Source organism: Neolamprologus multifasciatus, chromosome 14 (genome assembly GCF_963576455.1).
Source record: "Neolamprologus multifasciatus chromosome 14, fNeoMul1.2, whole genome shotgun sequence".
NCBI lineage: Eukaryota > Metazoa > Chordata > Actinopteri > Cichliformes > Cichlidae > Neolamprologus > Neolamprologus multifasciatus.
In genome coordinates, this window is record NC_140452.1 from 7,529,906 (window position 1) to 7,543,253 (window position 13,348).

Genomic DNA, 13,348 nt, shown 5'->3' on the forward strand with positions numbered 1-13,348 from the left:
TGTGAGCACTTATAATTTGAGCCTATTTGTCTTCTCTCATGAAAAAACCCAACAGTCCCCAAACCTAGGATCATGACACTGAGGCTCCCTGTGCTCTGTGGTTGTGAATCAAGCACGCAGGATAGTGGGGAAGGACACCTCTTGGTCTGCGGCTTTCTCATTGGCTGACCTCAGCTTCCATTCCCTCCGCATGGAGGGATGTGGATTTTGTGCACTGGTTTATCATGGTGATGATAGAGGTGAGTGTAAAAACAAAGTGCTTGGCGCACTTTGCAAACCTAGGGAGTGATGGCATGTTCTTTTTGAGCAGGGGTGTCGAACTCCAGGCTTTGAGAGCCAGTGTCCTGCCAGTAGTGATGTGCGATACCACTGATTTCCTTTCCGATCTGATACCAAGTAAAATTCAGGGTGGTATAGACGATACTGACCCGATACCGATACTCTGTACAAAAACGTAATGTTTTGTTGTATTTCATAATACAATATATAATTGTATTATGTAATTGTAAAAATAATACAATAATAGAGGTTCATAATGACTGCAGGACATCAGACTACTTGTTCTTATTGCTTAATAATGCAGAATTATCATATAGAAATAAAAAACCTGAAGTTGTGCGCTATTTAAGCATGTTGCCTGCCTGCAGCACTAAAGGACTTCACGAGAGACATCTGTCTCGCCCTAGCAGCACCTGTCCCTCTCCTTTTCTTCAGTTCACCTGAACATACGCTCGTCATATTCTGTGATATGATTTACTCTGAGGTGTTTGATGAGTTTAGTGGTGTTGCCACAACACCTCACTGTCTTGCCTGTTGTCTTAGCTGTTTGTGGAGGTAAAATATGTCTACACATAACGCCGTTAACGCTCAGCCATTGTTGCGAGTGCGGGCGCCAGGAGCTGCGACACATTTATACAGCCGTATTTTGCATATGACTATGAAAGGCGTAAGAGGAAGTAGTTCCTTCCAATTTAGACGATCCGAATGATATAGTTTCTTTCCACTGTGTTCCTGTTAATAATAAACTACAAATTTACCCCAAAGTACTAAAATGTCAATATTTTAATATAAGAATCGATTCTAGAACATAAATTACTGGTATCGGAAGAATTGATATTTCAATATCGATCCGCACACCACTACCTGTCAGTTTTTGATCTCACCCTAGGTCAGACCTTCCCAAAGTGTTGGGCCCGCCCCCTAGGGGGGGCGCAGAGCCATTGCAGGGGGGCGCGGCATGAAAAGGAAAAAAAGAAAAAACAATGCTTGGACACTGCTAGCACGGGGCGCCTACACAAACGCAAAGCAGGAGATGAAGCATCGCTGAATATGTTTCCAAACCAACTTCATTCTAAGCCAACGACTAGAAAATATGGTGAAGCCTATCTTCCCTTTGGGTTCACCTGCACAAGTGCCAAGGTAGGTCTCCCCTGCAGAATTGGTTTTCCCTTCGTCGGGCGCACGCGCTGGACTCTTCATATCACGGACAAACAGTATTCCACATTCTTGATTGTTATTTCACAAACACTTGTTGTAATCACTAACTACTCCTGACATTTTGGAGATGTTAGCTCTTTATACAGTAAAGTTACAGTGGGATACAAATAATATCAGGCCTATCCTGCCACAACTTGTTCCCCCTGTCTAAATCACGGACAAACACACAGAGAGGAATTTTTTTTGAAAAATTTATTGATAGCAATGTTGAATATTATTACACAGGAAAAAAACAACTACATGTAAAATAATTACACCGTGATGCCTCTGCCTTTCTAAATAGAGGGACAGTAACTGCGTGTGTAAATGTAAGCGTGTAAAACCTGAAGATAGAGACAAAATACTGTTAATCTGACTATCTGCCATTCTGCAATTCATCTCATGTAAGCAATAACGTGGCGCACAGCTGACGTAAAAAAAGGCACATACCTTTGACATTGCATGACAAACTCTGTATTCCTCGTCCACACGTAAACGCAAAAAAAGGAGTTTTAAAAAATCTCAGTTTTCCGTGATTCGAAACGCCGTTTACATGTGGACGAAACAGCTGCGTTTTCAAAATCACCCGTGTACGTGCGGAAGTAGCGTAAAAGAGTTAGTAGTTTATTTTCTTACTACCCGCAGATTACTTGTATTTGCTTAATTGTTTACTAAATGTTTGAGGTGTGAAATAAACCGCAATTGAGCAAAATATGGGTGTGTGTGGTTGGAGGATGTGTTTGCGCGAGGGGGGGGGCACCAGCGAAAAAAGTTTGGGAACCACTGCCCTAGGTCAACACACCTGAATCACATGATTAGTTCACATATAATTTTCTATGGATATTTCACCTAATCATCAGACTTCTTGGGAGTCTTTCATTTTGCATCAATGAATACAATTTATTATATAAAAATTACAACAGGTACTTCTAGGTAATCATTACACTTTTGAAGTATTCTTGGTATTAAAAAGAAACAAGAAATCATGCATTTTGCAGCTCCAATTCCTGCTTACTACACAAATTACTACAAGTTTTTTTCTGGTATAATCATACCTCTTGAAGTTTGCATTAATAAGTTATTAACACAAACTTTTTGGGATCTTTCTACATATTTCTGTGAATTAAATTCATTATGTATATGTTTTTTTTCCACATGTAGTTTTTCACTCTGAATCATAATGTTTTCCATACAATGTCACGACCCATTAAAGCTTTTCTTGTGTTCAGTTCTGGTCTTATCAGGATTATGTAACATTTGGGTCCAAATAGTGCAACTAACAGGCCAAAACTTGAGGCCAGGATGGCAAATGCCTCCACTGCATCTGCATGGTTTCCTGGTGAGCTGATATAAGCGGGGACAAAGGCCACCCACACAGCACAGAAGATCAGCATGCTGAATGTGATGAGCTTGGCCTCATTAAAACTATCAGGGAGATTCCTCACCAGGAATGCAATTAGAAAACTGAGGAAAGCTAGCACACCAATATAGCCCAATAACACTGCAAAACCAACAGTGGAACCAACAGCACATTCATAAACAATCTTGTTATTGTGATATTGAGTGTTTTTATGTGGAGTTGGAGAAAAAGAGACAAGCCACGTAGTGCAGATGGCTGCCTGAATAGATGTGAAAACCAAAACTGTTCCTCTCTGCTGCATAGGACCAAACCACTTCAGACTTGCTCCCGCTCCTGGCTTGGAGGCTTTGAACACAGCCAGAACAACCATGGTTTTTACCAGGATGCATGAGACACACAGCACAAAGCTGATCCCAAATGCTGCATGCCTGAGTTGGCATGTCCACATCCTGGGTCGTCCAATGAACAGCAAGGAACAAAGGAAACACAACTTGAGTGACAGCAATAGCTGGAAACTAAGTTCTGAATTATTGGCACGTATTATAGGTGTTTTGCGATGATAGATAAAGATCCCTAGAATAACAGCACATATGAATGTGCCCAGTAAGGAGGTTGCTGTCAAACAAATACCCAGAGGGTCATGGTAGGAGAGGAACTCTGTCTTCTTTGGAACACAGTGGTCACGTTGGGAGTTTGACCAAAAATCCTCTGGACAACTGGTGCACCCCAAGGAGTCTGATACAAAAGAGGGCAGATAGTGAAACACTTTGTATATTTAATATAAATCAATTAAATATGCTGTGCTGAAAGATAAACACCTACTGCTCTTATTAGTGACTGTTCCCTCAGAACAAGGGATGCAGTCAAAGCAGCATTCAGGTTCCCCCTTCCTTCTCACCATGTGGGTACCAAGAGGACAGCTATCACTACATACTGATCGAGGTGGCTACAAGAAGAAATTAAAAATGATCTGCCTGAATGACATATAACATACATGTGATAAGATATAAATGTCTGAAAAAACATATCTAACCTTTTTGGATTTAAAGTTCCAGAAGATTTTGTCGTCATCAAGTATGAGTTCTTCACCTTTGAAAGCTGATCTCTTAACCTCACCCACATTCTGAACTTTAGTGCTTCCATCTGGGAGCCACAACCAGTTCATCACATCATAAATTGGCAATGCATCACCACTCTCATCAAATGACACTTGATCACCAAATGGTGTGGTGAAGTTCATCCTTTCCAAGTAATAAACAAGCTGTTTAAAAAGAATGTGTTTTATCTAACTTGCAAATAATTACAGAGCAATTGACGTAGATTGAGTGTAACCTGATATCACACCTGCCATGGCTTCAGTGACTGCAATGTGGCACAGCTGTGTTCACTGAAAGGCCCTTTTCCTGGCTTGCAATGCAGCATATCATCAAGAGAATGTGCAAAAGCATAAACAGCTTTGTATACATTGTATTCAGACCGGAGGTTGGAAATGTCCAAAAATTCAGTGTCTTTATTTTCAAGTTCTTCCTGTCCAGTGCATAGTGGACCTCCACCTTCCAACCAGCCTGGTGGAGCTGGAGCAAATCTACACTGAAATGTGAATTCCCAAAACTGATTCACCTGAAATATATGATTGAAATATGTTTGTTAGACATAAAGAAAATATGCAATTCCTGCAAATACCACAGTAAATGGTTTAACCCTCACCATGCTATTGCCATAGCTATTGTTGTGATGCAAGTCAGGACGTATTTGTAACAGGAACTCCCTGAGCCCTGGTATTTCTCCTCGGCGAATAGCAATGCCCAGTGTACCACCCAGGTATGGCATAAGCTGAGGGGTTTGGAGTACAGTAGCTGATGTCCAGGCTTCACTTGCCATCCACTGTAGGCCTGTCACATTTTGCCTTACTACCTGTGCATTGTATTAAATCAAAAGTTTACAGTGATACTGAAATTAAAAAAAAATAATATCATCATGAAATTCTACTAGTTTCTGGTCTGCCAAAATAATTCAATGTGATTAGTTTTCTATACACATTCACATAAATATGAAAGATACGTATTACACTTAGTGATCTTTTAAATTAGTAATAATTAAATTGTTTTAAAGCCAGACCTCTTCCATAAGCTTTATCATCCGACTCTCATGTGCAAAGACAATGACAACTCGAGCTGTGGATTTTTTCATCATGTTCACAATCCTCCTGACTTCATCTGTGCTTTTGTCCCAAGGTAAAACTTCAACGTAAGCAAGGCAAATTTCACCAGACAGACTGAGCTCAGATTGTAAGGATCTTGCTGCATGAAATCCATAATCATCATCACTGACCAGCAGGCCTGCCCAAGTCCAGCCAAAATGTTTTAGAATGTGAATCATAGCACGCACCTAAGTGAATACAGATTAAAACAGAGGTGCATAGGCTAGAAAAATCTTTCTTTAGCATTTCTTTTCATCAGCTTTACAGCACATCATTATGTATTCTTTTGGAAAACAGGTATTCATCAGATATATCCTTAAAAACACTAGTTCTTTATTTTTCATTTCTTTAATTTTGGTGACGTTTACCTGAAAAGCATCACTTGGGATCGTCCTAAAGAAGGATGGATACTTTTGACGGCCACTCAGGCAGGAACATGTGGCAAAATAACTCACCTGTGAAAAATACAGACTGTATATTGTATATTATTTTTGACATTAAATTTACAATTAAGTTAATATAAACAAAAATAACATGCTATGGTTAAACTGAAAACTTACCATAGGTACTCTGAACAAACCTAAGACGCTGGAGATGGCAATAGAAGGTGTGGAGGAAGAATCACCAACAATCCCTATGACTGGAGGATTTCCAACACATGTATCATCCAATATAATTTTTTCTTCTTGGCCGCTGACTAATGACAATGCTGCACGAAATGCAATTCCAAGTTCAACGCAGTTATCATAAAAAGTGTATCCCAGAGTCACATTTGGTAACAGGTTGGAATTTCTGTTGATTTCATCAATAGCAAAAAGCATGGTTTGTGCAAGCCTAAATCCTAGTTCATAAAACCTAAAAAGAAGAAAAAAGATAAAGATAATTATTGAATAATACAGTAATACAGCAGAATACTTGGAAAACTTATTGCAAAACTAACAAAAAATTACAGAAAATTAATGACAACAATTAAAGATATATTTTAATAAAAAAAAAAAAACAACAACAGATGCTTAAAAATCTATATACTATATTCCTTAAAAATCAAACATGATCCCTGGAAATATATGGCAAAGCTAGTAGTTACTAAACGAATAGCAACAATTAAACTGATGCTTTGATAATCTGCTAAACGTACCCATGGCATGTAGGCTGTTGTGGCTTTGAGGTAAAAGACAGATCAGGAACGCTTCTAAAAAAGTGAATTGGAAACAGTCCACCCAGAACAACATCCCCACTCTTATGCATGCCATTTAAATAAAATTGTCCTTGTAACTGACAGAAGGGAAATACATGAGATGATACAGCATAAGAAAAGTAGAAATACAGCAAAATGATCAAGAGCAAATTGGTTTGTAATAATGAGCACATGACAGCTTTCTGATTTTCTGAGCCTAGTCATTATGTTTCATTGCTTTACTAATCCCTTTTATTGAAATGTTGTGTCACTTAATCTTGCACTCCACCCATTAGGGAAAAAGAATAAGAAGGGGGCAGGGCCTATAATGCATTTCATATACACTGGTATATCAATATAACAGAAGAATGATTATTCTTGTGGTTTAACCACCATACAAGATGTATAAAAGGAAAAATACATATCAAAATTTAAATTCATGTACAGCAAGTTTCATCATGAATGTCTCAGAAAGGTCATGTTTAAAAATCCTATTCCCTATTTGACTTGTCTTTGACTGCAAAATTGCTATATAATCAGAATATTTTAGGGTTTTGTATTGATTTCGTTTTTTAATGCCACACTAAGTGGACTTCAGTGAGCATGTATTAAAGTATCTTTTTATTTTCTATATTGTTGAAAGTATTATCTCACGAATCAAAATCAAAACACTGAATTCAGGTGTTTAATCATTTTCATGGCCACAGACATATAAACTCAAGTAAACTCAAGCAAACTCAAGAATGAATCACTTTCTAGAGCTCAGGGAATTGCAGTGTAGCACCGTGATAGGATGCATCCTATCCAACAAGCTGAGTGGTATTACAGTTTTTTCTGATTGCTTAAGCACATTTTTTGTAACTATTGGCTATTTTTGCAAAACTCTACACACAAATAAGAAAACCTGTCACCCAATTATCAAAACATTGTAGTTCTCTTGCAAAAGCGAACACAGCTAGATTAACTCTTCACACCTTCGTAAAAATGGTGTTTTCGTATCAAACAGTACACACAAGCCATCATCTACTAAGCACACAATGCGCCAACTGCACACTGATGGTATGAATACAAAACACATCTGGCTTTTGCTTTCTCTGTGTACAGATGTCAGTTGAACATTCTGCCTCTGCCCCCAACATCTGGACGTCTAGCAATTCTGTAAAGTAACAATTTCAGTATTTTTGCATGTATGGTACTGTTGTGTTTCTCATTAGAGTATGGCAGTGCTACAAAGTACTTACCGATTCTCATTTCGAAATGTCCTAATGATGCTTGCCACAGTGTAGCGGCTCAGTTTAGGCTGAACCCGTTGGCCAGCTTCCCTCAGGGTCATCCCATGGTTGATGACATGGTCCACTATTGTAGCCCTGATGTCATCAGTTATTCTGTTTCTTACTCTTCTTACCCTTCCTCTTTCCCCTCCTCGTCCTCTTCTTGCTCCTCTTTGTCCTCTTCCTCTAACTTCCTCTAACCCTCTTGCTTCTTCACCTCCACGTCCTCTCCCTCGGCCTCCTCTGATTCTCACTCTTCTCACTCTTACTGCTCCTTCCATTGTACTCCACATAGACAGCTTACCTGTGGCCTGTTTATAGTGCTTAGGCTGATTGCAAAGTGGACTAATTATCTAAAACAGTTTTCACATGTGAAAGTGTGCCAGACAGTTGGCAAAATAGTGTTAATGATAGCCATACATGTGTATAATTTTGCTAGGAGTGTGTTGGAAATTTGGTAATTGAGTGTAAGCAGTGAGTTGTGCCTACAGTTTTGCAAAGTGTGTGTTACAAAATTGCAAACTGAGTGCAAAGCAGTGTTTGTGCTTTTAGTTTTGCAAACTCAGTGAGTGGTTTTGCTATAAGTGTTAATAGTTTTAGGAATTGTGCTATAAGAATCACAGTTAGGGTTTAAGCATTCAGAAAAAAACTGTAAAATAAAGTTACTGTGATTGGGAATGACAGCAACTCAGCCATGAAGTGGTAGGTCATGTAAAATCACAGAGTGGGGTCAGCAAGTGGACAGGAGCATAGTGGACAGAAGTTGCCAACTTTTTTGCAGAGTCAATCACTACAGAACTCCAAATTCCATGTGGCCTTCAGATTAGCTGAAGAACATTGGGTAGAGACCTTCATGGAATAGGTTTCCATGGCCAAGCAGCTAACCAACCCTTAAATTACCAACTGCAATGCAAAGCAGTGGCATAAATTACACAGCTATTATCTGGTTCATATATAGGGCTTTTCCATTCTACCTGATTTGCTTTATGCAACTTAGATTAGATAAAACTTTATTAATCCCTCGGGTAGGTTCCTCTGGGAAATTTGTTAACTTGCCTGATTCAAACATTCACACCCATTTATACAGGATTTTTTCCCCGTGCTTTCTATTTAACATTCATTGTCCAATGGATGCATCCTTTTAAGTGTAAAGTTTGGTGGACATGAATATTACTCAAGTTGATGTTCATGTGAAGTAGATAAAGGAAGGAGATTTCAAGTCTGTCCTGCTCAAACAATCTTTCACCCTCTTTCTGTGAATACTACATGGTCTCATTTCAGGGGCACGTAAGTACTGCTGATATGAAGTAGTGAGAAATGTTTCTCATGGCCGTCTGTTTGTTTCAGCACCTACACCTACACCCCAAAAATTGCAGGTTAGTCTTGTTAGATTGTAAGATTTCCATCTGTAATGAGGGACATTTAAAAGCTGATGTGTACCGTAAACCTGTGCATAAAGATCGGTATTTAATGTTTGATTCTTATTATCCATTGGAGCATATTGGGTGTCATCAGGACACTACAACATAGAGCCAACACCATCAGCACAGACACAGTGGCCAGGGAAGCAGAAGAACATCATATAAGAAGGCCCTGAGTAAATGTTTTCCCTGCTGGACATTTGTAAAAGCTAGAAAAGATGCCTAAAGAAAGCTCCAGCTGATCCAGGAGAGAAGGACAGCTGCTGCCTAAGTGAAAACCTGTAGTGATCCCCTATGTATCAGGAGTATCAGAACAGTTAAGACAAATTTTCTCTGAAATTTCTTTGAAAATTCGTCTCAACTTCAAATTCGTCTCTGTGGTTTTTGGGTTTTTTAAACTGATCTCACAGCCCATTGTTCATTCAGTGGGCTAGTTTCAGTCATTGTGCAAAGGTATTGTTTATAAGGTTTTGGAAACCTGCAGTTAACTGAAGAAGTCACTGGGATGAGTGACGAAACGTTTCTTCTACTGAAAATGCTATTTCCATAAAAGAAACAGAATTAAGATTTACTTACCTGGATGATTGAGCATGCTTCAAGACATGTGCACCTACACATGTATGGATGATGATCTTGGTGCCTCCTCAATGCTGATATTAGACACTGGGGGTTTTGCATTGTTGAGATGGGCTGAAATTTCCATCTGCTGTGCTTCCACATCCACAATTTTGTCTCCATAACTGAAAGTGAAGTTGCTCTTTCTGCATCTGAGGCTGTATCTCAGGTGCTGTTTCCTCATGTACCAGCTTGATGTAGTCCTAGCCAAAGAAAGAAAATTTATCTTTTCATCTAGAAGTAGTGTTTTCAATGAGAAAAATGTTTCATCACTCATCTAAGTGACTTCCTCAGTCTCCACTGACTGCAGGTTTCCCCAACCTGCGGGCAGTGCAAGTAAATGTTTCCCACAATGAAAATGCTACCTCCAGTTGAACAGAATCAAATTTCTGGAATTTCTTTAGCTGGATGACTAAGCATGGATACCAGGCTCTAAATATCCTTTCTAATGCTGTAAAGTTCTATATTTTAAAACAGTAATTTGTGGATATGGATTCTCTTTTGTGGAATAAAAAAAAACTATATAAGTAAATGTTGCCTGGTTTTTTGGTGTGGTTTGTGTTTGGGTGCAGGGGAGGGGTGGAGCAGTGGGTTCAGGATGTGGTGGCAGGGGAGACTGACCTGCACAGCTGATTGCCATCATCTAATCATACCTCCCTATTTGAATAGAGTGTGGGGGCCCAATGAGAGAGCGGTGTTGGGCTGAGCTAGAGTGGAGGCAACTGGAGAGCTGCAAAAGCAGAAATCATGAAAAACTATGTCAATAAACATTTACTTGTCTGGCAACACTTTGTGAATTTGGTCATTTTTTGTCACAAGAAAAACATTTTTAAAAAAATTCTTATAATATGAAAGATTTACTCTTAAAGACAGCTAAATTTGGCCTAATTGATTTTTTAAAAAGTTTTTTTTCACCATAAACCTTTTGGGCTTATTAAGAATATTCATTAATCTTTTAAAACTGAAAATAAAAATCAATCAAAATGAAATTAACTAAACGCACAAAAAACAAAGTTCTTGGCATCCATCTAATTCCCTTATAGTGTTTGCACTGGACAGGAAATGTAGTATATTTTAGACCCTCCCCCTGCTACGTCTTTTTCCCAGATGGGTGGTGTGCAAGATTAGTCAACACTTTCCAACAAAAGGGAGTGACAAGACAATTAATAATTACTAGACTCAGAAAATTAGAAATCTATCATGTGGTTATTATTACGAACCATTTTGCTCATTTTGCTTTATTTCTCTTTTTCTTATGCTGTATCATCTTCTGATATCATCTCTCCTTCCTGTCAATTACAGGGACAATTTAATCTAAATGGGAATAAAAAAAATGGAGATGTCATTCTGGGTGGACTGTTTCCAGTCCACTTTTTTACAAGTGTTCCTGACCTGTCTTTTATCTCAGAACCCCAACAGCCTAAATGCCATGGGTAAGTATGACAGGGTGGGAAAAAAACAAGAAGAAAGAAGAAAATGGGGAAAATCAGTGCCAATGTCAATATGTATTTTATTACCAAAGTATACTTTGTGTATTAATACATTTGTGAAAAAAATATGTTTCTTGGCTGAAGCATCTGTTGATGTTTTTTTAAATTAAAATATATCTTTAATTGTTGTCATTAATTTTCTGTAATTTTTTGTTAGTTTTGCAATAAGTTTTCCAAGTATTCTGCTGTATTACTGTATTATTCAATAATTATCTCTCTCTTTTTTTCTTTTTTTTAGTTTTTATGAACTAGGATTTAGACTGGCACAAACCATGGCTTTTGCTATTGATGAGATCAACAGCAACTCCAATCTGCTACCTAATGTGACTCTGGGATACACTCTTTATGATAACTGCATCAACCTTGGAATTGGATTCCGTGCAGCATTGTCTTTAGCCAGTGGTCAAGAGGAAAAAATTATATTAGATAATAGATGTACTGGAAATCTTCCAGTCTTAGGGATTGTTGGTGATTCTCCCTCGGCACACTCTATTGCTATCTCAAGCATTTTAGGTTTGTACAGAGTACCTATGGTAAGTCATCTGCTTAGCAAGAAACAGTGTTGCTGGATCATTTTAATGTAACTTCAATTTTAAAGCCACTTGTCAAAACCGACTTAGTTTACACAACAAAATTGAAAAATTGCAGTATTATGTTTTTACATATTTCTACAATATACACTCTGTAATTTTCACAGGTGAGTTACTTTTCCACGTGTTCCTGCCTGAGTAACCATCAAAAATATCCATCCTTCTTTAGGACGATCCCAAGTGATGTCTTCCAGGTGAAAATCTTTCAGTAATCTTTCATTATTGTGCGTCATGACTGTGCTATTACACGCTATTTTATTATTGTGTGGCTTCAGTGAAGATAATGGTTATAGATTTGAAGATTTTCTTTTTCTTTGCAATAATGTTTTAATCTGTATTCACTTAGGTGCGTGCTATGATTCACATTCTAAAACATTTTGGCTGGACTTGGGCAGGTCTGCTCGTCAGTGATGATGATTATGGACTTCATGCAGCAAGATCCTTACAATCTGAGCTCAGTCTGTCTGGTGAAGGTTGCCTTGCTTACTTCGAGGTTTTACCCTGGGACAAAGACACAGATGAACTGAGGAGGATTGTGAATGTGATGAAAACCTCTACGGCTCGAGTTGTCATTGTTTTTGCACATGAGAGTGGCATGATAAACCTCATGGAAGAGGTTTGGATTTAAAACAATTTAATTTTTACTAATTACTAAGATTTCATTCATTACATTGTGTAAAACATGTCGTGTGTTTGTGTGAATGGGTAAAGAAAGCTAGTCACCTGGAGGTATATTCCAAGATCAGCAACTACTTGAATGGCATGATAATGTCCCTATTTCAGTATCACTTTATACATTTGGTATATTACAATGCACAGGTAGTAAGGCAAAATGTAACTGGCCTACAGTGGATGGCCAGTGAAGCCTGGACAGCAGCTGCTGTGCTCCAAACCCCTCAGCTTATGCCATACCTGGGTGGTACACTGGGTATTGCCATTCGTCATGGGGAAATACCAGGGCTCAGGGAATTCCTGTTAAAAACACGTCCCAATCTACATCACAACAATAGCTATGGGAATAGCATGGTGAGTATTTATACTTAACTATGGTATGTGCAAGAACCCTATATTATCATAATTTATATTTATAAGATCTAAATATTTCAGGTGAACCAGTTCTGGGAATTCACATTTCAGTGCAGATTTGCACCAGCTCCACCAGGCTGGCTGGAAGGTGGAGGTGCATTATGCACTGGAAAGGAAGATTTAGAAAAAGTAGACACTGAATTTTTGGACATTTCTAACCTGCGGCCTGAGTACAATGTGTATAAAGCTGTGTATGCTTTTGCACATTCACTTGATGACATGCTCCGGTGCATGCCAGGAGGAGGGCCTTTCAGTGGACACAACTGTGCCACGTTGCAGTCACTGGAGCCATGGCAGGTGTGATATCAAATTACCCTCCATCTATGAATAAATTGTTTGCTTGTAATTACTTTCAGAGCAAAATTCACCATGTAGGATTAAATACAATGCCATATTTGTTTAATGGTAAAAAAGCTGGAAGAAGCTAAGAGGATTTTCTGTGCTCCTCTATTTCTGTACACCTGATATAAAGTAGTTTTAATGTATTTAGATCAGAATCAGAATACTCTATTAATCCCTAAAGAAATTATGTGGTTACAGTTGCTCCAAGATAATGACAGTAGCAGACTGAACTAAATTAAATAAATATATTATAGTATATAATAACTATAACTATTATATAATAGTTCAGAGTATATGAAATAGCTCTAAATAAATAAACG

At 38.3% G+C, this 13,348-nt stretch overlaps 1 protein-coding gene across 1 annotated transcript; it reads right to left on the minus strand.

Moving 5' to 3' along the window:
- Nucleotides 1-2,234: 2,234 nt before the first annotated feature.
- LOC146503448 (extracellular calcium-sensing receptor-like) lies at nt 2,235-4,076 on the minus strand. Its single transcript, XM_085131201.1, has 3 exons — nt 3,870-4,076; nt 3,659-3,782; nt 2,235-3,601 (listed from the first exon to the last, which is right to left on the minus strand). The coding sequence occupies exons 1-3, from the start codon at nt 4,074-4,076 to the stop codon at nt 2,652-2,654; spliced, it is 1,281 nt and encodes a 426-aa protein (XP_084987327.1). The 3' UTR covers nt 2,235-2,651.
- Nucleotides 4,077-13,348: the final 9,272 nt, after the last annotated feature.